Source organism: Buteo buteo, chromosome 3, assembly GCF_964188355.1.
Source record: "Buteo buteo chromosome 3, bButBut1.hap1.1, whole genome shotgun sequence".
Taxonomy (NCBI): domain Eukaryota; kingdom Metazoa; phylum Chordata; class Aves; order Accipitriformes; family Accipitridae; genus Buteo; species Buteo buteo.
In genome coordinates, this window is record NC_134173.1 from 26,673,903 (window position 1) to 26,699,868 (window position 25,966).

Sequence of the window (25,966 nt, forward strand, 5' to 3'; positions counted from 1 at the left end):
CAGGAAGAAAACTGCATTATAAACCCCCCTTTTGGGGAAAATCAGAAAGTTAACATCTAGAATGCCTTCAATTTTTAAGAGAAGGACTAAGAAAACTGCTTGTTCTAATATAAAGCCTTGAACTGAGGAGGCAGAATCTTTGCACTCAGATTGGTATAAATTAATCAGATCTACCTTTGTATTTTAAAAAGAAAACTACAGTTTGCTCATTATATGTAAACTAGATGCTCTTTCTCAACTGCTTGGAAGCTATTTTTATATATCCTTCGTACAACAAATTCTGAGAACTCAGGATTTGTGCAAGATAGTAAACAAAACCTGAAAACTCCATAAGTTAATAATTGTCTTTCCAAGAAGTTGGGATTTTTTTCTTCTAAACCATATAAAAGCAGGCTTTTCACATGGGATTCTCTCCTGCAATAGGCACAGTCCTCTTTCTGCATTACGTGTTCCAGATCCTACATTGCTAGTTCAGCTTTAATCAAACAAGACAGTCCAGAAAAACTTCTATCAAACTCTCTCTTCAATCCATGCAAATACTTATCTTAGGATTCCCTGCTGGACCGTGACATTTTGCAGAACAGAAAGACAACCAGGCAGAGTTTAGGCAAGCAGCTGTCTGGAATGGCTTAGATGAACAGGGGCATAGACTGGATGAACTCCCAAGTTCTATTTCATGTGACCCTGTGAGTGTTGTCTTGAGGATTGTCTTACCCTCTTGGAGGGTAGCAGCTCCTCTTACAAAAAGCCAATACGCTCTCTAACAATAACAAGGAGTTAAAAGGGATGTCATTAGGTTATGCACAGCACTGAGTTTGCATAAACCAGAGGTCTTCTCTCATGGCCCCTCGCTGGATTGTTCTAATATGGCAGGAAGTAGTGAGGAAGACCATAATCACCAGCTGGAGGATGGCGTGACTCAGCAGTATACGTAATTTTGGGTAGCCAGAAGGGAACTCGTTCTGTAGTTATTTTTGTGCACCCAGATTCCTGCACTGAATGCATATTAATGAGTCTTTGCAATTACAGGTGAGTATGCCTAGAGCACTGTGGATTCCCTTCCCCCAGCCTGTGATTTAACTGCTCTGTCATGACTACCCAAGGTATTCAAAGCCAGCACTACCTCACAACGCAGGCAGCAGTGGTTAATTACAGCAGCACTGCTCAGGTAAATTCTGCCTTTGGCAGATAAGCTTTGGTTGCACCTCCTGCAGCAGTTTAAGGCACTACTGCTCTGCCAGTCTGCCCTGGTGGTCTCCTGCCATAACAGGGATGGCAGAAAAGCATATAGGTCCCATGCCTCTGCTGGTGCTCAGTTTGAGGAGGCTTATGTGTGAGTATGATTTCTAGATTGTAGACCCAAAAAGCAAAGAAATAAACCTCTACTAACTCCAGTAGTCAGGTTTTAGATGGCATTTTGCTCCACAATTTGAGGCCTGATAGATTAAATTACCTGGAGTGTGAACACATGTTGGCTCTAAGGCTGTAAAATACCCACTCTGTGCAATAAAGTCAGAGCAGCAAATGCAACTTTAGGAGATGTGATAAACTCTCAGCATTCATCAGAAGAAAAGAACAGTGCTGTTGAGGGACCAAAGACTTGTTAAAGACAACTGAAAATGCCACATGCATTTATTCTGTGTGGAACCAACCAGCCAATGAACTAACCCCCTCTGCCTGCAAGAGTCCCTAGGCCAACACCATTTTTTTCAGTTGCAAAGTGAATATGACTTCTTTCCTTAAGGTATTGCTGTGTCCAGTTTCCCACTGCAAACAAAAAACTGATACATACCTGGATTTTGCAAGTAAGTCATCTGATAGAAAAAGCAAGTGAGTAGGTGAGTAGGAAAGGCAGGGTCTATTGGGATAGACAGAGCAGGAGTGGTCAGGAGAAGGATTATCAGGAGAGAAGAAGCTCTAGGATAGTATCTGCCCACATGCACTGCTGCTGAACTGCAGCAGCAGACTTTCTGAATGTCTATAATTCAGAATTTCTTGGAAAAATAAATACAAGGGATAAACTCTTCTGATTTTCTCCAGGAGTACTAATTCTGTTCTCAAACTTTGTTGGTTTTCCTGGCTCACATTTCCTGGTTGCAAAAAGCCTTTTATCCAACCCTGTCAAGGAGCAATAGAAAAACGTGCTCTGGGTTATCCTTAGATATGCATGAACCTTATCCTTGCCCGTAACTATGAAAGCATGAAAAAGGAAAATGAGGCAGATGGGAACATTATGACCATAGATAGAGCCTATCTAGATTCTTCAATAGAAAGGGAAATTCTGCCATGTGTTAGGCATTTAATTTCAATTACGTGTACCAAATGTAATAAGCTAGTACAAGCTGCGGGTAGCTTTCGTATGGGGAGAAGCATTTGCAAGAAAACCCAAACTGCCTGGCAATTGCATGCTTTTCTAGGGTGGTATCTGCTAGTGTTTTGAGGTTTCCACTGCAGAAGTAGAAATCAGACACTGCTTGAGAGTGCCTATTGTCAGGGCACAATTTCATGTTTAAGGCGACATTCTTTAGCCTTAGCATGGGTTAGGAAGGAATGAATTATGTGAGGAATGTGGTGGTAGTCTGGTGGTTACATGTTCATATTATTCTGCTTTGCTATACATATTGTGAGAAAACTACACAAAAGAAGTCAGGAAATTATCTCATAGACTCTTCTAGCCATATTAATAACCACGAAGGTGGAAGGAAGCACTGAAACAGTAAAAATACCCAGGACACAAGGGTAGCTGGGCTGCCTTTTATCAGCCATTTCCCTGTTGACTAAGAAATGGTATTCTTTTGTGTGGTTCAGACTTGTCTGTCCTTTTAAGATAGATGCTTTTAAAAAGTTGACGCAGAGAGACAAAAACAATTGGAGGACCATTTTTAAAATGAAGAGCTGTATTCTATGTAAGATTACCCAGGATGTGTGGAGTTAAAGGAAATCCTTGAATATTGTGAGGGTGAATGTCCTTCATTCTTGCTTATTGAGAGGGTAGTTTATAAAGAATTGTATTTAGGTATGTCCTCCATGAGGGATACCCTGAGGTAGGAAAGGCGGGTGGAGGTACAGGTTCCCCCACTCTGTTGACTGGAGGACCTGAATACCAGCTAAAAAAGCTCCTGGGCTATGGAAGTTTATTTTGCATCTTACATATAGACTTGCTTTCCAGGAGAGTACAGCCCCACTATCTCACCTCAATAGCGCACAGGACTCGTGTCCACAGTTCGGGAAAAAAAAAAAAAAAAAAAAGAGGATTTCAGGGCACAGAAGTAACTAGAAAACGGGGGAAACGCAATACAGGTATACCTAAGCTCTATCGCGCGAGACTTAACTGATACAATTTAATTTGGGAAGGCTGGCTCCGCGGAGGGCAGCTGCAGGAGCGCCCTCCCTGCTTCTACCGCCAAAATCACCTCAGCACCGGGCGGGGCGGGGCGGGGCGGGGCCGCTGCCCTCGGGGAATTCAACGCCGCCCACGCCCCCAAAGGAGACCGCCAGGCTGGCGACTGACGGGAGCCCCAGGCAGTTCTGCCTGCAGGGGTAAATAAATCCCTCTTCCCTCCTCTGTTTCCTTCCATTTCCACCGGCACCAGCCCGATTCCGGGAAGCGGAAGGGGGCGGGGCGGCGGCACCGGAGCGGCAGCCGCGCCGGTCAGTGCCCACCCCAGCTACGCATTCAGCGCGCGAGGTCCCCACCGCCTCGTCTGTGCCCCACCGCGCTGCGGCTGCGCAGAGGCGCCGGGGCAGGCGCATGCGCAGGACGGGAGGCGGGCGCTGACGGCCTCCGCCGGTTTCCCTGGTGCTGCCGTCGTCGCGGCCGCAGTTCCCGGATGTAGCGGCGGGCGCGCGGGGCCGGCGGTGGCTTGCCGCTGTGGCGTGCGGACGGGCGCCGCGGGCCGGGGCGGGAGGAACCGCGGCGGGGGGAACGGTGGCGGCGCTGGGGATGGGTGCGTAGGTAGGTAGGAAAGAAGGAAGTGAGGGAGGGAGGGAGGAGAAGAAGAGTCGGCCGGAGCCTCCCGCCGCCCCGGTCGCGTCCCCCGGCCCGTCGGAAGGCTCCCTTCCCTCTCCCTCCCCCGCTCACCGTTGCGTCCTGATTGCTCTTCCCTCCTCCCTCGCCGCACCGGCACCCGCGGCCCGTGTCATCCCTCCCTCCCCCCCCACTCCCGAAGCAGCCGTCCCCATCGAGGTCCCCCTCCGCCGCCTGCGGGCTGCGCGCCCCCTCCAGCCGCCCTGGGGCCCGGGCCCGCGGGGCGTCGCCGGGATGAGCAGCTCGCGGAACAACCGGGTGATGGTGGAAGGAGTCGGGGCCCGGGTGGTCCGGGGCCCGGACTGGAAGTGGGGGAAGCAGGATGGCGGCGAGGGCCATGTGGGCACCGTTCGCAGCTTCGAGAGCCCCGAGGAAGTGGTCGTGGTGTGGGACAACGGCACCGCCGCCAACTACCGCTGCTCCGGGGCCTACGACCTCCGCATCCTGGACAGCGCGCCCACCGGTGAGCGGCGGCCGGGGGCGGGGTGGGAGGGAAGGGGCGAGCCCGCACGAAGCCCTGGCGGCTGCGGGGGGCAGCGCCCGAGGGGCTCCGCGGCGGGGTGAGGGTCGGGGGCCCGCCCCTGGGGGCGGATTGCGCCTCTCTTTTCGCCTTTTTCTCTCTGTTTTGCGGGGGGAAAGTCAGCTACCCTCCGTCCTCCCGTCGCATGGCTGCGAGCGGGTGCCTATGTGTATGTATACGCTAACTTAGAATAAATATATAGTGTGTGGCAGCGGGGAGAGGAGAAGTTGTCCTGGGACACTTAAATTGGGGTAAACAAAGCCAAAGTGATCTACCATAGAGAGCAGGCTCCCGGTATGATGGGGGCGGGGGGACAGCGGCGGGAGGGAACCGAGAGGATGGTACCTCAAGGTTTTGTTTTGTTCCCCCCCCACCCCCCCCCCGCCCTTGAATTTATATTTCGGTGCTGTTTTGTAAAATGGTGACAGTCATTCTGAGTCAAGTATAGGGAGGACTGAAGAAAAGAGGTGTAGCACCTTTTTGCTAAAGATTACATCGAGTGGTTGAAACAGTGTTTTGTCTTGTAATCTGCATGTTGCCTATTATCTGTATTGCCAGACCTGCTGTAAAATAGTGAAGGTACTGGAAAAAAAAATGCAGTCGTTCATTCTTTTAATTACTTGGCTGCTTGATATTTATGCTTTAAATTCAGTCAGTTTGGACAATGGATTTAGATCTGCACTGACATTATGCGGCAGTGTTAGTGTTGCAAACACTGCAGAGAAATGTTCATTTTAGCACCTGTTTTTACAGTGAAGACTCACAAAGAAAAAGATATTGTTTAGTTTCATCAGCAACATAGTGAGGTGGTTTTGGGCTGGGCAGTATTGCCTCAATAATGAGGTGATTGGACCGATTTGTTGGGGTACTTAGATGTACTGTTTTTGTAATGTATCTTTCATTTGGAATACGTTGGAGAGGAGAGAGCATATTTGAGCCAGCTCTGTGTAGTGTTACAGAAAGGAAAATTATAGCAGTGGGTAATAGACTTTTGAAGAGACAGCATCATGGAATTCATTCTAATTAATTACAAAAATGTTGCTAAGAAAAAAACCAAAATGCCACACATTGCATGGTGAGCCTTTGAGATTGCTTTAATTTTTCTGTGGCTGGTTACCTTCCTCTCCCCTGGCCTCATGCTTGGTTTTCTGTTGTTGTTTTGAAGGGTAGATGCTATTAAAATGAGCTGAAAATCTTTTTGAAAAGGACCTTGGAACAAGAAGTTAAGAGTAGTCTTTCAAGTTGTCGATCCTTGTCTTGCAGATGTTTATGCTTTGAAACTTTACCTGCATTTGATGTCCTGTAGAAACGAGTGGGACTACTTCTGCTTAAAACTGAAGTATATGCATAAATGTTGAATATGAGCCTTGAATGCTCATTGTCCTAGCTCTGCTTGACGTATTTGCAAGCTGACAGTATCCTGTTAATGGCATCTGGAAGCCTACACTTAATACTCAGTTTAAAAGGCCGTGGTTTTTGTTTTGGTTGTTTTTTTGCTGCTTTATTCCTTCTAATTTTCAGTTACGTTTATACTTTTGTATTAGAATTTTAATTTCTGCTTCAGGTAGGACTATGTATATTGCTGTGGGAAAAACTCAAGCATTACTGTTTTTAGGCTTTGCAAAATGGTATTTCTCTTCCTGAGGTTTTTGGTCGACATGTGCATCATCCTCACGGAACTGCTGCGTGGAGCTACCCAGGGTAGCTTTTTGCTAGAGGGAGTTACTTTTGAGGTCATGATTCCCTGGAGATAGGAAGAGTAAAAATCTGTAAAGTAGTAGCAGCAAAAGGGCAAAGTTAGTGGAATTAGGATGCTGTCAATTTGGACTGAAATCCTGGTTTTACTACTGATTCATTTTGTATTCTTGGGCAAATCACTTCCCTTCTTCAGTTTTCCCCCTTTTGTGTCCTTTTGTTGTAATTACTTATTTTTCTCAGTGGTAGTGACTATCTATTGTTTAGAATAAGGGACTCTGACTTTGGTTGATAGTTTGATACTATCTCTAGGGGCATTTAGATAATTTTGATATAAATAGTTACAGGAGAAGTGGGATTAGGTGACAGAATTTCTAATGGTAGTACTAATAATGATGCTGTTGAGCAAGGAAATGCTATAAAATATGAGGTGGGTTTTGGTTTGATGATACTTAGCACAGTGTTAAATCATGGCTCTTACGGTTTAAAATGAAAAAAATTTTCTCTGGTTCATAAATTTATAGTCACAACATGAGTCTAAGTTTATAGCAAGAATAAATAAAAAAATACAGCAGTAGAAAGCAAAAATATATTATTTATTGCTGGGAGTTCTTTTTATGAGGTATTGAAAACAAGAGTTGATTATAAGTTCTTAAAAGTGGTGCTTGCAGCCAGAGTTGCTGCTTTGATGAGTTTGAGGCCTCTGCAGCCCAAAACAGTAGTGATGCATCAGGAATCGACTGTGTTATAGAAGTAATTCTGAAGCTCGTTCTATTAAAAAAAAAAAAAAACCAAAAGCAAAACCTGAGTTTGATACATGTATGTGCATATATATGTATATGCCTTTCCTTTGATGCCAGAACGATGCTTCATAGACTTAATGATGTACTGTTCTTGTATTTTAATGGTTGTAGGCTATTACCAGCATTGCAAGGCTATGTTAACTTTTATAAAACTTAAATAGCCTTAGTGCTAAGATTTTCAGATGGTCGCCTTGTAAATCAATGTTGAGTATTTATTTTAATGAAGTATCTCTTGTAAGCTATTTGCTCCAGATGCAGTCATCTGGGTAATGAATGGTTTGTGATATGAAGTTTTGTTTTGTTTTTCAGTTATGTTTACCAAGCTAGCTGTATTAGCTGCCCATTGGTGATCATATTTACATTGGCAAGCATTTCTTTAAGCAAGACAGAGTGATTGAGAAGGATTAGTAAACTAAGAATCTGAAAAGAAAGGAAATTTCAGTTAGAAGAAAGGGAACTTCAGTCATGTCCTGTGTAGCAGGCTCCTAAAAGGAGTAAGTGGTGGGATGCGATACATTAGCAGTGCAGTGTGGTTGCCCAATTACTCGCAAATAAATCCTGGTCTTTCTGTAAAGTAGCCTTTTGCCAGTCCCCTTTTTGTGGTAGTGTTGTGGAAAAGAAACAGAAATGAGTAGTTTTCAGAGTTGCTGAACAGAAGCTAAAAGTATATAAACCCAAGCTTCATATTTAGAAGGGAAGGCAGCCTTTTGCCAAAGCTAAAGGCTGTACAGTAGTATGTAGAGAGCACTACTATGTTCACATAATACTCATGATTGTTACAGAAACTTTGTGTTTGTTCTCTTTCTGAAGATTTGCTTTCTACAAAGCTTAGGCAAAAGTTTGTTTGTCATCCATTTCCTCTTCTATATGGTTCTTTCAAAGTAACAATGTTATTTTCCTGCTTAAAATATTTACCCAGTTGTGTTTGAATAAGGGGAGGTGGTGGAGGGGCTGGGGTCAGGAAATGGAACCTTGACATGGAATTATCCCACAGCTAGAGCAAGCATTTGTGCAGCATGTAAAGCTGTATGCGCTGTATTCTGCTAATATTGAAAATTTAGGTGTTATCTGTTAAAGATCTGAGTTGCTTTCTGTACTTGTATTAATAGTTTTCTGTAACCCAAAGAGTTGCATAAATCATCGTGAAGTCATACATGTCAGAACATTTTAAAAGGTAGACCACCTCAGATGATCTATCCTGTGTATTTGTTTATTTGTTCTTGCTTTTAGCGCATTAAGTGTAATTTAAGGCAAATTGTCTTAGACAAGATTTTTTTTAGTGGCTACTTGTAAATACTTACAGAACACCACAGAAGTAAAAAAAAAATAAAAAAAATCTAATAGCTTCATGAGCATGGGAAGCCTGTTTGTTTGTTTGTTTTTTAATAAACATGTCCTTTGTTCTTCCTGCCCTTCCCCCATGTCTCCTACACAGTAATCATCTCCATCCTCATGTATCTTGTGGTACCCTTACCAGATAGGACACATGCTTTGGCAAGTCTGGCATCTCATGTATATAATAATGGGTCAGTTGGCTGCTGCCAAACAGGGTATTTAATAGATGAGTTATGTTTGTGGGAACACTGATTTGAGTTTTCACACAATTTGTTGAAATCTGGTTAATCTCTAAGAATTCTTAGTTTTCAGTTTGCCTGGAGCCTGGCCATAAAAAATTATCTCAAGGAGAAGAACAAAACATTGCTATTGCTTTTTAAATTGGGGTGTAAATTAATCAGTTTTTGAATTAGTTTATGGTATCCCTTGCCTGATGGTAGTATTGTCATTACGATATGAAAGGATTTTGGCTTATTAGAATTCTGTAGAGAATAACGAGTCCATTGGAATTTGTTGGTTCTTAGAAGTAATTGAACTCACTATTAACTTCTGTGCTTAACAGTGAGTGGTATGGATACCCCTTGTACATCTTATTTTACTGTTAAAATGTTCTTTTATTGGACAGCTGTATATTGCCACCTAATTATCTTTAGTACAAAAGAGATTCATAACAAATTCAAATAGCAATTTGAGCAACACTGCTTCTATTTTCTTCCACAGCTTTAAGAGTGAGGATGGGTTTTAAAAACTTGTAGGCAAAGGTTGTAAAATTCATGTATAAATGAGTGCTGACAGAGGAATGGTGGGCTCCATCATGATGGGCTCTGGGTAATCCAGAGAAGATTTGGGAATAGATGACAAAAGTAAAAATAACTGTGGCAAGGACATAAAGGTAGGGAACTAATATGAAATGCAAATAGTAAAAACATTAATGACAAGTGGAGATCAGGAATACTGGATTTTATGGTGTACTAAGGTTGGAGGGACATTAGGAAATTACAGCTCTTTAAAAGTAATTAGGCGTGAAAGTACCCTTCTCATAACCTGGTTTCTTTTGGTTTTTTTTCAGTGTGGTATGGAGGGTGATACAAAACCTGTTTCATTTTGAAATAGCCTGCTTCTAGGAAATTTTGAAGAATATTTAGATGTTTAGTTTTTGCCTTATCTCATTTTAGAGAGCTAAAGTGCTCTTCTGGTTCACAGCTGGCCAGCTACAGGGCTGATGTTTGAATTCTGAAGTTTTTATGGCACTTTAATGTATTCCAGTAGTTTAATTAAGGCATTCTTTCCTAATATAAACTTTGTAAAGTTTGTGTTTCTCAACCTTTCTTAAACAGTCTTCCTTTCAAAGAGTGGAAGCAGTTTATATGACAGATACAGGTTGCATTTGGGTCAGGATTTCAGTTTGGCTCCAGAGCCTACAGTTGACCCAGTCTCCTGGTTGTTCCTGTGTACTGTGCTTCGATTTACACCACAGGGTGGTTTTGGAGCACACAAGCTGGTCTACTTTTTGGTGAAAGTAAATTGAAAGATATGATCTCAGTGCTGATGAGCATTCAGTCCACTGGGCTGGAGCAGAGCTAGTCTGAAACATTAAAAATAATGTCTCCTTCCCTCCCCCCCAAATGTGTGTAGTACCAACATCAGTACTGAATTTTGGTGAGTAGTTGGTGATGAGTAAATGGAGACCACGGTGGTGCAGATTGTCCCCTAGTAGCCCATGGAGAGCCACAGTGGAGCAGGTATCCACACTGCAGCCTTTGGGGGACTCCTTGCTGAAACAGGTGGACATACCGAGAAGGAAGCTGCAGCCCATGGAGAGCCCATGCTTGAGCAGCGTTTTCCTGAAGGCCTAGCAGCCCATGGAGAGGACCCATGCTGGGGCAGGGGAAAAGTGTGCGGAGCTATTATAGACTGACAATAACCCCCCATTCCCCATCTTCACCAAAATTTCTTCACCAAAAGGGTTGTCAGGCATTGGAACAAGCTGCTCAGGGAAGTCGTTGAGTCGCCATCGCTGCCGGTATTTAAAAGACATGTAGACGTGGAGCTTAGGGACATGGTTTAGTGGTGGACTTGGTAGTGTTAGGTTAATTGTTGGACTCAGTGATCTTAAGGGTCTTTTCCAACTGAAATGATTCTTTCTCCCCTGGGGAGAAGCAGGGAAAAAGAGGAGTTGGGAATGAAGAAGTGAAGTTGGATCTGGGAAGAAGGGGTAGTGTAGGGAGAAGGTGTTTTAGTTCTTGTCTTTCTCGCCATCCTCTTTTGTTTTTAATTGGCTATAAATTTAATTTTCCCCAAGTCAAGTCTGCTTTTCCTGTGATGGTAATTGGTAAGTGATTTCTGTTTTATCTCAACCTACAAGCTTTTTCATTTTATTTTCACTCCCTGTCCTGTTCAGGAGGGAGAGTGAGAGAGCAACTGGGTGGGCGGCTGGCAGCCAGCCAAGGTCAACCCACCACACTTGTGTATACCTATAATATCTAGTCAACTTTAAAAAAAAATAAATCCTTCAACATTCTCTAAAACATACAGTTAATTTAAATAGTTCATTTTATTTGTATTATGAACATGAATAAGAGTTAGCTATCACATTTTGTGATCCAGTAGTAGCACCTTGTTTTACCATCTTTTTTTAGCAGATGAAGTTAAAACTCCTTCTTAGTCCACTGTCACCAGAGGCGTACAAATCTACTTCTCCCTCCAGATTTCTAGTGCAGTGGTTAAACGTTCTGTAACAGGATTACTTGCCTGCTCCTGCCCTGCAATGCTTTGTTTGTCATGCCAGCAGTGTTGTGCAGCACCACAAAGAATGGGATTGGGAAACCAATCCAGCTAAATATTTTTCCTCCTGGCTGTTTTCCAGCTGGGTATGTTTCTTGATCCAGTTTACAGCTCAGCTCTGCAAAAAGCTTTTGCTGGCATAATGGAAAGAATGGAGTAGCATGGTCAGGTGAGGCATGCACTGAAGTGGGTGTGCTGCTAGAAACGTGTCAGGGAATGGATGAAGAAAGGCTATATCTATTGGGGTGGTGTTTAGGGATCTATGAGATAGAGATGTGACTCCCTCCATCAGAGACTCCAAATACAGACATGCACTGTTCTCTTAAGTCCCAGACACTATAGTCAGTAAAAAGACTTTTGTGTCAAGTATCTTTGTATATTTTTTTCTTGATTTTTCCTGAGGAAAATTTTCTGAGTTCTTCCACAGCAGCTTTTGCCTCACTGGCTAGAAATGTTTAGTTTTTAAGTTTACTGTGAGATGACCTAGTTCTGTATTATATGACTTCTGATTATACCTCTCTTTTGCCCTCTTTCCTGCTGCTTAAACAAATTGAAGAATCCTGCAGCACCCAATTCCTTGGTCCTTTTACATCCAGAATAAATGTGATCCTTGGCAAGCTGTCTTCCCTGAAGCTCAGCAACTGTTAAAAAAAAAAAATTATCCAAAGATGTGTAACTTCTCTATGTGAAATACCAATTTAGCAATCAATTAAAAAAAACAAAACACCACCCCTCAACCCCAAGCACCATAAGTAGTTAGACTTTTTAAGCAAGGCAACAAAACCCTAACAGGTTATCTGAATCCTTTTAATGCACCTGCTCTTGAAGACTACCGAGAGAAAAAAAAAAGTAAAATGGTTCAATACAATTCATAGCAGTAGAGGCAACCACCACGAGATCATAGCTAAGTACTGTCTTTTTGAGTGTTACAGGTAATCAACAGGTACCGGACATCAAAGTCTCAGTGTACATAACAAGAAAGATAGCTTTCTTCTTGATGTTAACCCTCTGTTGATGTAGTTGTGTGTGGAGAGAAAATGTATGGGTGATTTCCAAGTTCTTGTTTTGTAGAAAAATAGCATTTTTTAGTTGTTGTTACCAGACAGCAAATACTTTTTAAATATAGGAAGTTAGTTAAAAAGAATGATTATGGTATATGAAAGAATGATTATGGTATATGAGGTGTGTTTTCTGGCAGTTGGAGTTGGCAAATAATGTTACCGTCTGTGCCAGACCTTCAAAATTTCAGCACAGACTTTGTGGTCAAGGTATGGATACCATGTTAGTCATGAACCATTCAGGAATTACAGTGATCATTTAGTATAATGTCAGCAGTTTCAGGGGTTTTGTTGCCACCAAAGGCTATCTTTGACTGCCCTGAAGAGCTGCTCAGATCTTTGTGGTGCTGTGTGCAGTCTTTACTCCAAATGTGTGGCCTTTTCCAGCCTTAACTAAATATTTATTCCAATGTTCATGCATCAGGAAAATTTTTAATCGTGAGGCCAGAAATCTTCCTAAATACATTTATAATCAAGGCTGGAGGAGGGTGGAGTGAGAAGTTTTCTTCGTTAGGAGAAATGAACACGGGATGATTTTGCTGGCATTCAGAGGGACTTGACAGGCTGGAGAAATGGGCCAACAGGAATCTCATGTAATTCATCAAAGGGAAAGGCTGAGTCCTGCACCTGAGGAGGAGTAACCCCTGCACCAGTACAAGCTGAGAACAACTGGTTGGAAATCAGTTTTGCAGGAAAGGACCTGGGGGTCCCAGTGGACAACCAACTGACCAAGAGCCAGCAATGTGCCCTTTTGGCAATGAAGGCCAGTGGTAGCCTGGGCTGTGTTAGGAGGAGTGTTACTGGCAGGTTGAAGGAGGTGATCCTTCCCCTCTGCTCAGTACTGGTGAGGCCACACCTGAAGTGCTGGGTCAAGTTCTGCGCTCCCCAGCGTGAGAGACACATGCACATATTGAGTGTGTCAAGCAAAGGGCTGCAAATGTGTTTTAAGGGATCTTAAGGCATCTGGTATGGGGAGAGTCTGAGGGATCTGGTGTTTAGCCTGCAGAAGAGAAGGCTCAGGGGGATCTGAAGAGTGTATATAAATACCTGATGGAGGTTGTAAAGAGGATGGAGCCAGGCTGTTGTGAGTGGTGTCAAGTGATAGGACAAGAGGCAATGGGCACAAATTGAAATACAGCAATTTCCACTTAAGCTATAGGGATGATTGAACATTGGAACAGGCTGCGTTGTGGAGTTTGTATTCTTGGAGGTGCTCCAAACCTGACTGGATATGGTCGTGGGCAGCTAGCTCTAGTTTACCCTGCTTTGAACAGTGGTGGTTGGAGTGGACAATCTCCAGAGGTTACTTCCAACCTCAGCTATTACATGATTCTGTGAAATGATCAGACAAAAAGGCATTTCCTCCTTCAGTTTTGCCTCTCCAACTGTTTGGTTTTTTTCACTGCAGGTGGCTCAGCTGTTGGACACAAGTGACTAATAGATTTATGGTGAATCTGGCAGTTGTTTCAAAAAGCATCCCTTCTGGAGGGGACAAAACCTGTTCTTTTTCCTCACTAATTTCAGAGTGATCTGGGTTTTTTGGCTTTTTTTTTAAGGGTGAACAAATGGGAAAATTCTGTGTTACTCCAACCTTTTAGTTAGTGCTCATTTTTATCTTGTGCTACAGACTGTATGCCAGTGCGTCTCTTCTGTTGGTCAATTTTTTCTAAATGGCAGCAGAATTTGATTTTTTTTTTTAAAGAAACTTGTGGCTGTTCCCTGTATTCAGAATGCATAGATGGAAACTGCCTGTAACTGATCACTTTCACTCTGCTGTAGCTTGGCAAAGCTGTAGGAGTAAGTAGTCTTGAGAACTCAGTTTTTGTGGAAGGCTGGGCAAAGCACATGCTGGTGGGTTACATCCGGTCTGTCTTTGGCACATTCTTTTTGAAAAAACCCAACATGTAAAGCAGTAAAACGCTTCAAAAATGGTAACAGATTTTCATGAAGCTAATGGCATCTATCCAAGAGAGCTTAATTTTTTTTCCCTATATAAAAAAGAATAGAAATAAGCACTTATATTTTCCACTGTAGAAAATATGTAAGTCAAACCAATGATTTTCAAACTGTCACTCACAGTTGAACACAGTAGCCTTTGTGGTATGTGTTGATAGTCTTAATCCAGACATAAAATTCCAGATTGCTGGTATATTTTGATGTATGCATTTCTGACCCTTTAACTTGTAGTTAAAGGATTTCTCATTTTCTTTCTCTGATTTGTATAGATGGAAAAACCCAAAAGTTGCTTTCTCAGCTTTTTGAGCTGAGAAAAGATAGAACATTTCAGGAACAGACTGACAACTGGAGATATGAGGCAAAGTCCATTATTCCCCCCCCCCCAGTCATATAGGCTGATAGGGTATCAATAGCAGCCTTTCTTTATTGTTACCTTTTTAGTATATGGTTTCAAATTATAATGGTGTGCAACAGAAATCTGTGTAGTGATGTAGCAAAGTTGTTAGTCTTTTATTTTCTTTTTCTCCCCACAGGTATCAAGCATGATGGGACTATGTGTGATACTTGTCGGCAGCAACCCATCATTGGCATCCGATGGAAATGTGCTGAATGCACAAATTATGACTTGTGCACAGTTTGCTATCATGGGGACAAACATCACTTGAGGCATCGTTTTTACAGAATTACCACACCAGGAAGTGAAAGGTAAAATGTAATTTTTTTACCCACAAAATTAAATAGGAACAGTTAATTGTGGTTAAGTTTTAAACTGCAGATTTGGTTACTGAAACTTGAATTTGGTAAGATAGTGGCTTGAGGTATAGATTCTATTACTGATTCTGCCTCTTTGTGAGGGAGGGTAGCTAGGACATATTGTTGGACCTTGGAATACATGAAAATTCTAGAAAGAATGGAGTAGAGAAAAAAGTTAGGATATGATTATTCAATTTCTTTTAATGTCATTGCAGTCTTCCTAGTTCTTGTGTTATCATATAGCAGCTTTAAAAGAAAGGCAATTATCTTTACACAGTGTATAATCACAAAATGTTTTGTCAATGAATTCCTGAATGTGAAAGTTTAATTAGGTTCAAAAATGGTGTAGACAGATTGAGGGAAAATACCCTCCTTGTGGGCTATGAAAACCAGAATGACCTGGAGACAAAAACTTTCACTTGAACTGCTTAACCTGCTTACCACAGAAAGCAGAGAAAAGGTGCTGTGAAGGGTTGTTCTACCCTTGCCTTGGTTTTCATGTTCTTTTCTTAAGCATCTGTTATTGTCTCCCAGTGAAGACCTCTGAACAAAATTGGCATTTAGTGTGTTCTTGCATAGCTGTTCTTGACTTCAAATAACTGTCTAAATCCAAAGCTCCTCACTGTCATGATTTATCTACTAGTTAAGTGAGAACAGTGGTATTTGCCTGTTACTAAATACTTTGAGAGCTACAGTAAAGCATTGTGTAAAGGCCACATGCCGTGGTATCACCTCTGTGATTTCTCCAGAATGTTCTTTCATCAAATCAAAAATTGGAAGCTTTTTTTGTTAGATATGATACTCGGTTAAATGCAACGTGTGTAAGACAACATTTATTTCCTCTTCTTGGAGAAGTAAGTTTACAAATGCGTTGTAATTCAGTGATGTGCTCTCATCAGTGCTTTTACAGTTAGGGGAAGTGGTTGGAGCACACAAACCAAGTTCTCGTATTGTCTTGTAGGGACTGTGTTTATTTTCTCAAATGTTTGCCTTGAAGTTTAGCTATGGCTCAAATGCCCAGGTCAGTGGCTTAATCAGAAAGTAACTTCTGTTTTCTTGAGATTCATGCCAGCAGATCTAGGTACCAAATAGGTATCATGAGCTTAGTGTAATGTGTAATGCAGAACAAGATTTACAAGTTGGATCCAAGAGTAGAAAGTGCTGGCTTAGTGTAATTAATAGAGAATAGCTAACAAAATACAAATCTGTCTTTCTATTTATTTCTTTTTAAAAAATCTCATTGCTTCTGAGAATGCTTGCCAGACTTTTGTTCTTCTATATTTTTTTTTAGCTGAAGTTTCCTTTGTAGTTCCAAGTGGTCTGTTATGGTGTATAAAGCATAACTCTTATTTTTGGAGATAGATTGTACACAATGTATAGAATTGCAGGAACTGTTTTGCATCTTGTCACTTTTTCCCTATCTTTGTTTACTCCCATTGAGCTCTGTTTTGCAACTCTTATCTAGAAGGCAGCTTCATGTGCCAAGGAGCTGTTTCTATTGGGTCAAGCTTAGCTGAGAAAAATTGATTAAAGTTAACTGTTTGAGGGAGGAGAAAAAGGCAAACCAGTGGTATTGAATTTGGGGGATATCTCGTAGGAAAAATAGCAAGAAGCATCTAAGGACGTTTGAATGAAGGAAAGTATAAGGTCTACCTATTTTATTCTTGAGTCTGGGATGTCATATGGGCAGCATACCAAAGTAATGTATGCTGATTTTGTCTCAGTTTTGTAGGTGTTGAGAACTTTCTAAAATGCTGCTATAAACAACATATCTTTGTGTTTTATATCACTCTTTTACATTACTTGGATAAAAATGGCTAATTATGTTCATGTGCTCTCTGCATTGATTCTAACAGTTTAACTTTTTCCTTGTCTGCCATCTGCTGGATGTTAAAAGTTTAGCAGGAGGGTGATACACTTCCTCAAGAGGTCAGGAAACATTCAGAATTTCAGCTGAAAAATACTTTTGTCTGGCAACATTTTCCTGGCATGAAGTAAGAAACCTGGTTGCATGCAAACTAGTGGCTTTTGAGATGACTAAAAAGGCAGGAAAATGTTTTTCTCTTTGTTTCTATTTGTAAGTTAAATACTCATGAACTGTTCTGTTTGGGCTTGTCTACTTCGGCTCTGTTGAAGTCGGAGGGAAAGAAGAGGTTTGCTTTAGAAAAATAACATATTATGACTGAAAAAATGGATGCTGATATATTGACTTAAATTTGCCAAGATATGCTATAAGAAGTATGTAGAAAATAAACAGACATGGAGGGGAAAGAGATGTAGCTCTTACTTAATAGCATAATTCTGAATAAAAATGGCAGGGCAATTGCAGGGCGATAATATTGGCCTAGGGTGCATCTGAGAGAAACAGAAATGTGTTGCTTATATGACTCTCTATGTTTCTTTAATGATTTCAATAATAGTACAGATCTATATGTAAGTGGTTACAAGATTATTGCTGGTAGTAGGAACTTCAGAGAAGAAATTATCATTAGAATTAAACACTAATTATGAACATACAATAAAGCAGACTTAGGAAGATCATGGTTTTTTATCTTGTGGGCTGCTGTTCAAGTTGAGAATTGAATGGATGCGATTCATGGACTGAAATCTGTGTTTGTGGGGTTATTTTTGTTTCAAGATGCTATCCTTCCTTCCCATCTCCAAAGATTCATTTTGGACTTTCTTTATTATCTTGACATTTGTGGGTTCTTCTCTTAATAACTTCAGGGTATTGTTGGAGTCTCGCCGTAAATCAAAGAAAATTACAGCAAGAGGAATCTTTGCAGGTGCCAGGGTGGTGCGAGGAGTTGACTGGCAATGGGAAGATCAGGATGGTGGCAATGGGCGTAGAGGAAAGGTAAAAATAAAACTGGTTTAAATAAGAAGATGCATTTCTGCATGCTCATGTAATGGCCTCATTGGCCTTTCTAATTTTAGTGTAAAGATATCATAAAAGTTACTATTTTAATTTGCTGGACGTTTTTTAATCTTATTCTGTAATCCTCAACCATTTAGGAGGAGGAAGGGATGTATACTGTGACCAGTTCTTTTAAATGTAAATTTGCATTTTTACAATACCAGCAAAAATTTCTAAAACTACTGAATTTTTGTCTTGGTTGTTTTGTTTAAGGCTGGCTTGTAACAGCATTAAGGTCTTGGGCATATTTTGACATTACTAGAGAGCTGATATAAAAACAGAGCTCTCGAGAATAGCCCTTTCTGGTCATCACTGTATTCTGTAGTCTTATTGCTTGTGGGTCAGCACATTTGTGTATCTCTTGCTCTTGGTTTTTAGTGCTTGCATTCTGGATTTTTGTTTTTCACCTAATAATTTCAGGGACTTCTCCAGTTTAAAATAAAAAATTTTGCAAGTGTTGGATGTGGATATTATATTGCTGGCTTGGGACATTATATGAGTGTTTTTTATATAGTTGTATTAAAAAAATATTTGGATTTATTGAAAATTGCGTGGAATGATATGTTGCTAATCATAACCTTTGCAAATTTTTCCATTTGGAACTTACATTTACCTTCAGAACTAACAAAGGTTTGTTATAAGTATTAACATACAGCAGGGAGTGTGAAATATACTATGACTTCTATCACCAAATATGAGATGTTCTAGAAGGAGAATTGCATGCCCTTCTATCTTGGTGAACTGGTGTTTTTTTGTTGCATTTATTTTTAGCACACTTAAGCAGCATTTAAAAGAAAGTGAAAACTTCCTGAATAAGATATTTAGCCTATTTTATATCCTAGACATTTATGGAAGCTTTAGGACTTTTGGGGATTTCATTTTGGATTTTATTGAGAGGAAATAATGAATTAAATCTCTTAAAGCAAGGGATATTCAGAAGCAGTTTTTTTCCTCTTGATTGTTTACCCCTTGCTGTGAATTTGGCAAGATATTTTGAAATCTCTGAAAGTTTGCAAAATAAGAGTCTTATCCTGCATTGTCTGTTTTATGTACTAAACTTGAATTAGTGGGATTATTTGCAAGCTGAAAATATGTATAGATGAATATAAATGCTCTCAATGAGGAAAAGCAGATGGTACATAGCAGAAACAGCTTTTATATAAATATCAATTTCCAGAATTTATCTAAATTGTTGATTTTTTTTTAATAATGGAAGTGTTTTCAGAATGTGGTGCATAGCCTCATGATTTCAGAAGTGTTAGGGAAAGTCCTTTTCACTTTCCTTCTTTGGTACTGTTGTTAAACAGATTGGCTCTGGAAATAAAACTTTGTCTCCTAACGTAGTGCACTGCCACCAGGCCAATGCAAGTTAAACCAGACAAATTGAAGCAATTAAAATAGTTTTCATCCTGTTTTTCTTAGTTAAATGCTGCTTCTAGTAAGAACATGTCAAAGTATCATAAATAAAGTTTTACAGTTCAGATTTTCTTCTCTACTTACATAGTTAGATCACCTACCAGATATACAAAAGAAAAATAGGCCTACAAAGTATATATTCAGGCTGCCATCTTAAGACACCTAGGGAACACTTGTGTCATACAGAAAACAACTTCAGAATAAATTTTATTAAATGCAGTAAAACTGCTGTATCCTGAATTATTTGAAAGCGATGAATGAGGGTTTAATTTCAAATTGTGCTTCTAAGTCTTTGTTCTAGAAACAATTTTCTTATTTTTAAAACTGAATAGGTAACTGAAATCCAAGATTGGAGTGCATCGAGTCCACATAGTGCAGCATATGTTCTTTGGGACAATGGTGCTAAAAACCTTTACAGAGTTGGCTTTGAGGGCATGGTAAGTATGAAAGAACACAAAGGGTAAAATGCATGGTGGGGGAAGGGTAGTAAGAATAACTTGTTGTGCTTTATTATTCTGCTTTTGGAATATCCTTTGTCAGTTTGCATGCTATTAGTCAGGTCATTGTGAATACAGCTGTATGGATCATGCATATGTATTAGGAAGAAAGCCTGATCTGGGAATTTATAAAACATGTGAATAATTAAAGGGCTGGTTTCTGCCAGAGTATAGTAAATGTTTACATCACATACATGATTATCTTAGTGTGCTACTATTGTGCTTAAATTAAAATTCAGAAGAGGAAAAGAAGCTTAGTTACAAACTTTTTAAAGACCCTAGTTCTTTAACTCCTGATGTTTTCAGTTCACTTCGAATTTTGGTGTGATTACTGCAAGATTTGCAGTTCTTAAATTACTGGCAACACTCAGAATCCTCTTGAGAGCAATTTTTTTGTCAATGGAAAGGTGTTGAATTCAGTTACAACCTTAATTTGCTTTAGCACTAAATTTTTCTTTTTCACTTCCTAGCTTCTACAGCTTTAGAGTGAAAATGGGTCAAACTCTAGCCTAAGTGCCTTCTGTTGCTGGGTTTTCTTATCCTAATGTGGGTCAGGGGAAAGTTACTTTGATTATCAACTGCTTATAACATCTTAATTAGCATTTTATTTGCATGATTTTTGTTTGATACTGTGGAGGAAAACTATGTTAACCTAACATTGACATCAGATGTGTATCAGTAATAAAATGTTAAACAATGACTAGTCTACTTTTTTGAAATTAAAATATTTTGCCTGATAGCCTCACTTGAAATAAATTTTATTTTTATAATAAAAAATAAATACTACATACCACTGCAGTAAATACATATTTTAGTGTCAGGTTTAAAAAGACTAAACACCTTTAGTGCAGGTCAGTTTTTCTGATGAGTAAAGATTCTAAGGATAAAATGTAAGTCAGTGTTGAATTAGGTGCTTCATGGTAGTTCGTCCGTCGTCCGTCCCCCGTCCCCCCCCCCCCCCCAGTTCTAAAGAAAATTCCTAATATACTGGCAAAAGGGAAAGGAAGTTATATGTAGTATTATGTTATTGAACCAATGGTTGGTGTCTTCCCTCTTATATTTGATAGTGATGCATGGAAAAGGAAGACAATTACAAAATCTAGATAGGAGGAGATACAGATCAACTGATTATTTTTTTGTGTGTATGTGTTGTGATTTCAGTTACTATGTTAAAATTTGTGGACTGCATAGTAGCAGTGCTGTGGAATCATTAAAGATTCCTTCTGGTCTCAGAAAAAATACATTTAAGAAGTTATATTCTGTTCTGAAATAGTTATTCCCTTAATAATAAAAATATATTTATTACTTGTAAATCAACTATATTCTGTTGCCAAACTATAGCCACATAAAGAAGTGTTAAATATTTGTAGGATACTTGGTTAACTATTGCAGCTGTAAATTTGAATGGATAAGTGTGACCCTTCCCACAAGATTTGTACAAATAGAAATATTTGGTCAGACATTTAATTAACAACAAAACTGTTAAAATGTGTGTGAAACTACATATATGCATTATACATATAGGATAATACATAAATAATATATGTACACACATATGTATAAAAAGGATAATTTGAGGCTCTATATGTAGTGCTTACCTGATTGTAATCGATTCCTACAATAATTTTATGTTTGTTGGATACTTTTATCAAATGCAATTTTCACTTCAGACAGAATGGGTTCTTGAGTATCTGTGACAAATAGTCGCTTGAATGTAATGTTAAATTTTATAATGAATTAGTTGCTTGCTAAGTGTACAATTCATTAGGATTGTTTACTACTGTTTATGTGCTGTTACGTAAAGCTGACTAACAGACTGTCAGAAAGTTCATGTAAAGTTGGGCCAAACTTGTCTTGGGACTTAGAAATTGGTTAAGAATGTCCAGAGAATGTGGAATCAACAGTACTCAGACTGTGTGCCCATGTAAATACAGCTGGGAAGAGACCCCTACTTGCAAATGAATAACACTTGACTCAGATGCAAATGGAGCTGATTAAAGAAACACAGCTTATTATTGTAAGTCAGGGTTGCTTGTTTGATAGCTGACGGGCTGCATCTGGTCCTCAAAATTAATCTATCTGGCCTGCCAGCTTTTCCTTGGGAGATATGAGGGTTGGCTGGTGGGGCAGCAGGTGCTGGCTGAAAACTTGCATTTATTTGTGGTCAGATCCTTAGAGGTTTTATTTGAGTTTGCTGTTGCTGTGTTTACATACAAAGTGGTTGAGAGGGGTGCATCTTGCATTTCTTTGTGAAGCCTGGCATTTGAATCTGGGAGTTTCTGCTGCCACAGGCCACAAATTCCCAAATTGAAATCTGTTTTTATGATGCTGTTAGGTTGAATAACATGTTTGCTACGTCCATAGTAGGAATAAAGTACTGTTGGCTAATTATGGTTATTGACAGTGCTTGCATTTCATATGTATTTGGATTCTGGAGCCAGACTGAGATGTTAACCCCATTACCTGCTTTTAGAAATGTGTGAACATAGCCTTTTGCAATAAAAAGATAAACTATGTGGAATTAGAGAGTTAATGAGAAGTTTGTGATTTAGCTTTTTGGACTTGTTTCTGGTTTTTATTTCTTCATATCACACAGCTGAGGATGTAAAGCTGGTAACTTCCATTGGTTTTCAATAAGCATTATATTCTACTACTTATTAATAGAATTATTTTACTATAAAAAAGAAAGTAGTTCCATCAGCAGGAGTGCCCTAAATCAATTTCATTATTTAGGAATTGGTTTTGTGCTGCTGAAGTTCCTTGCTCTGTACCACTTGCCTTTTTTGCTGTGATTAACCTTCTCTTCTTGTTTTTCATTATGGAGGATATTGCTTTAATCTGTGTAGGCTCTGAAAGAAGTAACTGTAGTCATCATCCATCACTGTTACAGTAATCTGTAAGCCGTTTGTGTACTTTTTTTCCCCATGAATTCTGCATAGTTGAGTGTATAAGGGAAATTGAGAAGATTCCTTGCCTTTGTGTTTTTTGACATTACTTTAAACTTTCTTATCCTGATTGATACCTGAAGTCTGTTCACCAATGTTTATTTGGATTACTCTTAAAGATAATCCTTGAAATTACTCTAGAGAACTTTAAGAATGACTTAACACCTTTTTTAAAAAATAAAACCAAGGTAAATGTCTTCACATACTGGGCATTGTGGGTATTATAAAATATATAGAAATATGCTTTCTCCTGCAGTTACAACTGTCAGATCTGTAATGTAAGTCAAATCTTCAGCTCTCTAATACTTTATTTTGTCCGCAGTATGTTCGAAATGAGGGGTTTAGGAAGCAGCAATAAGAATTTTCATTATTTTGTTTGTTTTAGTGTCCTTTTGTTGCTTCTAGGTGCTGATCAAAACTGATCTAAAACACAGAAACATGAATTTTGGCCACCTTTACACATGCAGCATGTGTGTTTTATTACATTGCAGTGTAGCCAAAGTTAGGTGATTAATTGTTTGGAATCCAGAGAGGAAGGAGATATTCATACCTTGTGCATTTATGTGCATTTGTCAGCAGACTTTGTTTCGCTTCTAGTTTATGTAGTCGTACTTCTCTACATTCCTCCTGTAGCTTCGACCAAGCCAAGTTTTTCATCTCTCCATAACTGAGTTGCTTAGAAACATATTTCCGTTAAGCAGAAATGTACTTACTGATCCTTTTCCAATTTTGTTATTTACGGTATTAACCTACAAGGAAGACTTTAAAATGATCCTCCTTAAAAAAAAAAAGAAAAAGTTATACATGGAAAGTTTTATATCTCACACGTCTTTATCATTTCAGTCACTTTCTCTACCATGTTTTGCTTTCACTTTTCTCAGCTTCTTGAAACTGAAAATGATTTGAGTTCATTAAATTTGAAATACAGCATTTCTTATAAATCTTTAGCTAAAACTTACGGATTTATCCAGTCCCTTGTTGCCTTAATCAGGTGACAAAGCAGCATGTACTGGGCTTTCGCCATTTGCCCTGTTGTGAGTTTAAAGACTTAAAATGACTTTTAAAGGGGGTATCCATTGGTACCTCAAATACCTGCAGCTGTGGCACCATTCCTGCTCATGCATCTGTAAGATCAGTATTAATTTCTCTCCTGGTATTTGCTGCTAGTGTTGGATGTTATTTCAGTGCATCTGGATCAAACATTCTTCTTTTTCTTAGCAACACACCTAGTTTTCTTATCAAGTCTGTAGACTCCCTTCGCTGATTTTGATGAATGGCATTCCATATTGATAGGAGTAACTTAATAGCTATTCCAGTAGGCAGCTGCTCCTTCGGTATGGTTTTTCTCTTCAAGGTCAGGGATGATGGTGCTTTTAGACCAATCTGCCAACACTGCTAACATTGCTGTAATGTATGTTTTTTCATTCTCTGAAGTTATGATGACAAAACTGCTGCTGTTTTTTCAATGGTATAATTGGATGGTAAGTCAAAGTAAACAGTTATGTTTTCTGTATTTCCCATTTGGCTGAGCAGATCTTGACCTTTATGTAATCCAGTCTTATACAGCTGGAATGCAGAGGTTTTCAGCAAGTCAGAAGGTAGATGTTAGAAGACCAAAGTTCTTCACTGTAGGCAAAAAACCCCACTGCTCATGTGTATTAGCTGTTACTACTGTTCTGAAAGTCCTGTTGTGCAAGGTTTTGTGCTCGTGCTCCTTCAGTTTTCATTATAATAATTTCCTGCTTAACTGGGGCTTCCACCTCTTCTCTAACTATAGATAAATTCCACAAAATCTGTAGCTTGTTTTTCTGTTTCTTGAAAGAATCCTATTCAGGGTTCATTGAATGATTTGTCCATCAAGTTAGTGTATAAAAGCTGATGTTTTGTTTTCATCTTTGCATGTTTGTCTCTACCATGTATTTACACCTAGCCTCACAGTTGTTACTTCTTTTTCTGCACATGGTGTCACCGTGAGTCTGAAACTTGTGTTTTAATGTTCCTTGTGTTTTGGTACAGTCCTTTTTGCACTTGTATGTCTCATTTCCAAACAATCTGCTATTTCAATCCATTTACAAGACCCAGGGAGACTCATAGAACTTGTAAAAATCCTGGTAGGGTTCTCTGAAGTGTGGTACAGCAGAGCTGCCAGCAGCAATGCACTGTCAGCCTGGTGTGGCTGGGCTTCGGGTGTATTTGTGCTCCATCCTCTCTAGAGGGGCCTCTTGCCACCCAGTCTCCAGGGGAGGATGACCAGGAGCTTAACACCACCCCTGATTTTTTACTTAAACTACTTGGGCAGAAGAAAGCTTGTTTTCCTTTTATGATAACTATAGTAGCTGAGTGCTAGACGTAGAATTATAGTTGCTTAACTTACCCAGCTTTTGTGGTACCGAAGTACAACTAAGTACAGTTTCCTATCGTAAAATTCCAGGATCTTTTTTGGGTTTGGCTATGTTTTTTAAGATATTTGCAGGCCCTTATCATGTTGATGTTACTTTTCTTAGTATTGCTGTTTGCAAAGTTGCTGAAGAAACTCTTTGCTGTATATACAATATATACGAGTTAGGTTTGTCCTGTCAGTGCCTCATCTTTCTGTGTGTTTTGGGTCTTCAATTTTTTGGTGAAGGCTTATGTAAAGAAAATAATCATGTTGCCTTGCTTTTCTGTGATACTTAGATCAGACTCTTGTTTTACTCCTTAGCGATCTAACATTGACTTCATCATGTAAGTGAAAGGAAGATGGATATGAAGCTGAGGTTGAACATCAAGCTACCACTTAGTTTTACAACCAAGCATATCATTATAACCCAGAAATAAACTATGCACAGGGCACAGTACAGGCAGAGTAAAAAGCGAGTGCAGATTTGTAGGTTTCTGTTGTTTTGGTTTTTTTCCCCTATAAAACTTAAGGTATCTTAACCTGCTTCCTAATAATTTCTGCTGCAAGATAGTAATTACCCTTTTACTGAATATTTTATTTCTTCTGCTAGCTTTTCGCCATCAGTCTGCTCTGTATGTTAACACTTGCTGTAACGCAAGGAATCTTTCACCCAGATTTTGCCTGGCTGGGAGAAGAACCACTTAGGACCCTCTTGCGCTCTATTCTTAATGCTCTGAAGAGTGTGAAAACAGCTCTTGTATGTATACTCCTGCGCAGACAGCTGGTTGTTGCATAACACGAAGAGTTTGCATTCAGTGGGTGAGACCAAGTGCTCCCGGGCACATTAAATCTCTGTTGGTCTGGGGGAATGAATGTGCTT

At 39.8% G+C, this 25,966-nt stretch overlaps 1 protein-coding gene across 3 annotated transcripts in view; it reads left to right on the top strand.

Moving 5' to 3' along the window:
* The first annotated feature begins 3,793 nt into the window (after nucleotides 1-3,793).
* Nucleotides 3,794-25,966, top strand: part of MIB1 (MIB E3 ubiquitin protein ligase 1) — an 81,261-nt gene continuing 59,088 nt past the window's right edge. For 2 of the 3 annotated variants that reach the window (XM_075023111.1, XM_075023112.1), the window contains exons 1-4: nucleotides 3,794-4,490; nucleotides 14,712-14,883; nucleotides 17,659-17,788; nucleotides 19,597-19,701. In XM_075023111.1, the coding sequence (XP_074879212.1) occupies nucleotides 4,262-4,490; nucleotides 14,712-14,883; nucleotides 17,659-17,788; nucleotides 19,597-19,701 (636 nt within the window). In that variant the 5' untranslated portion in view covers nucleotides 3,794-4,261. The remainder of the gene's footprint in view (nucleotides 4,491-14,711; nucleotides 14,884-17,658; nucleotides 17,789-19,596; nucleotides 19,702-25,966) is intronic. The other variant, XM_075023110.1, reaches the window with a different exon arrangement.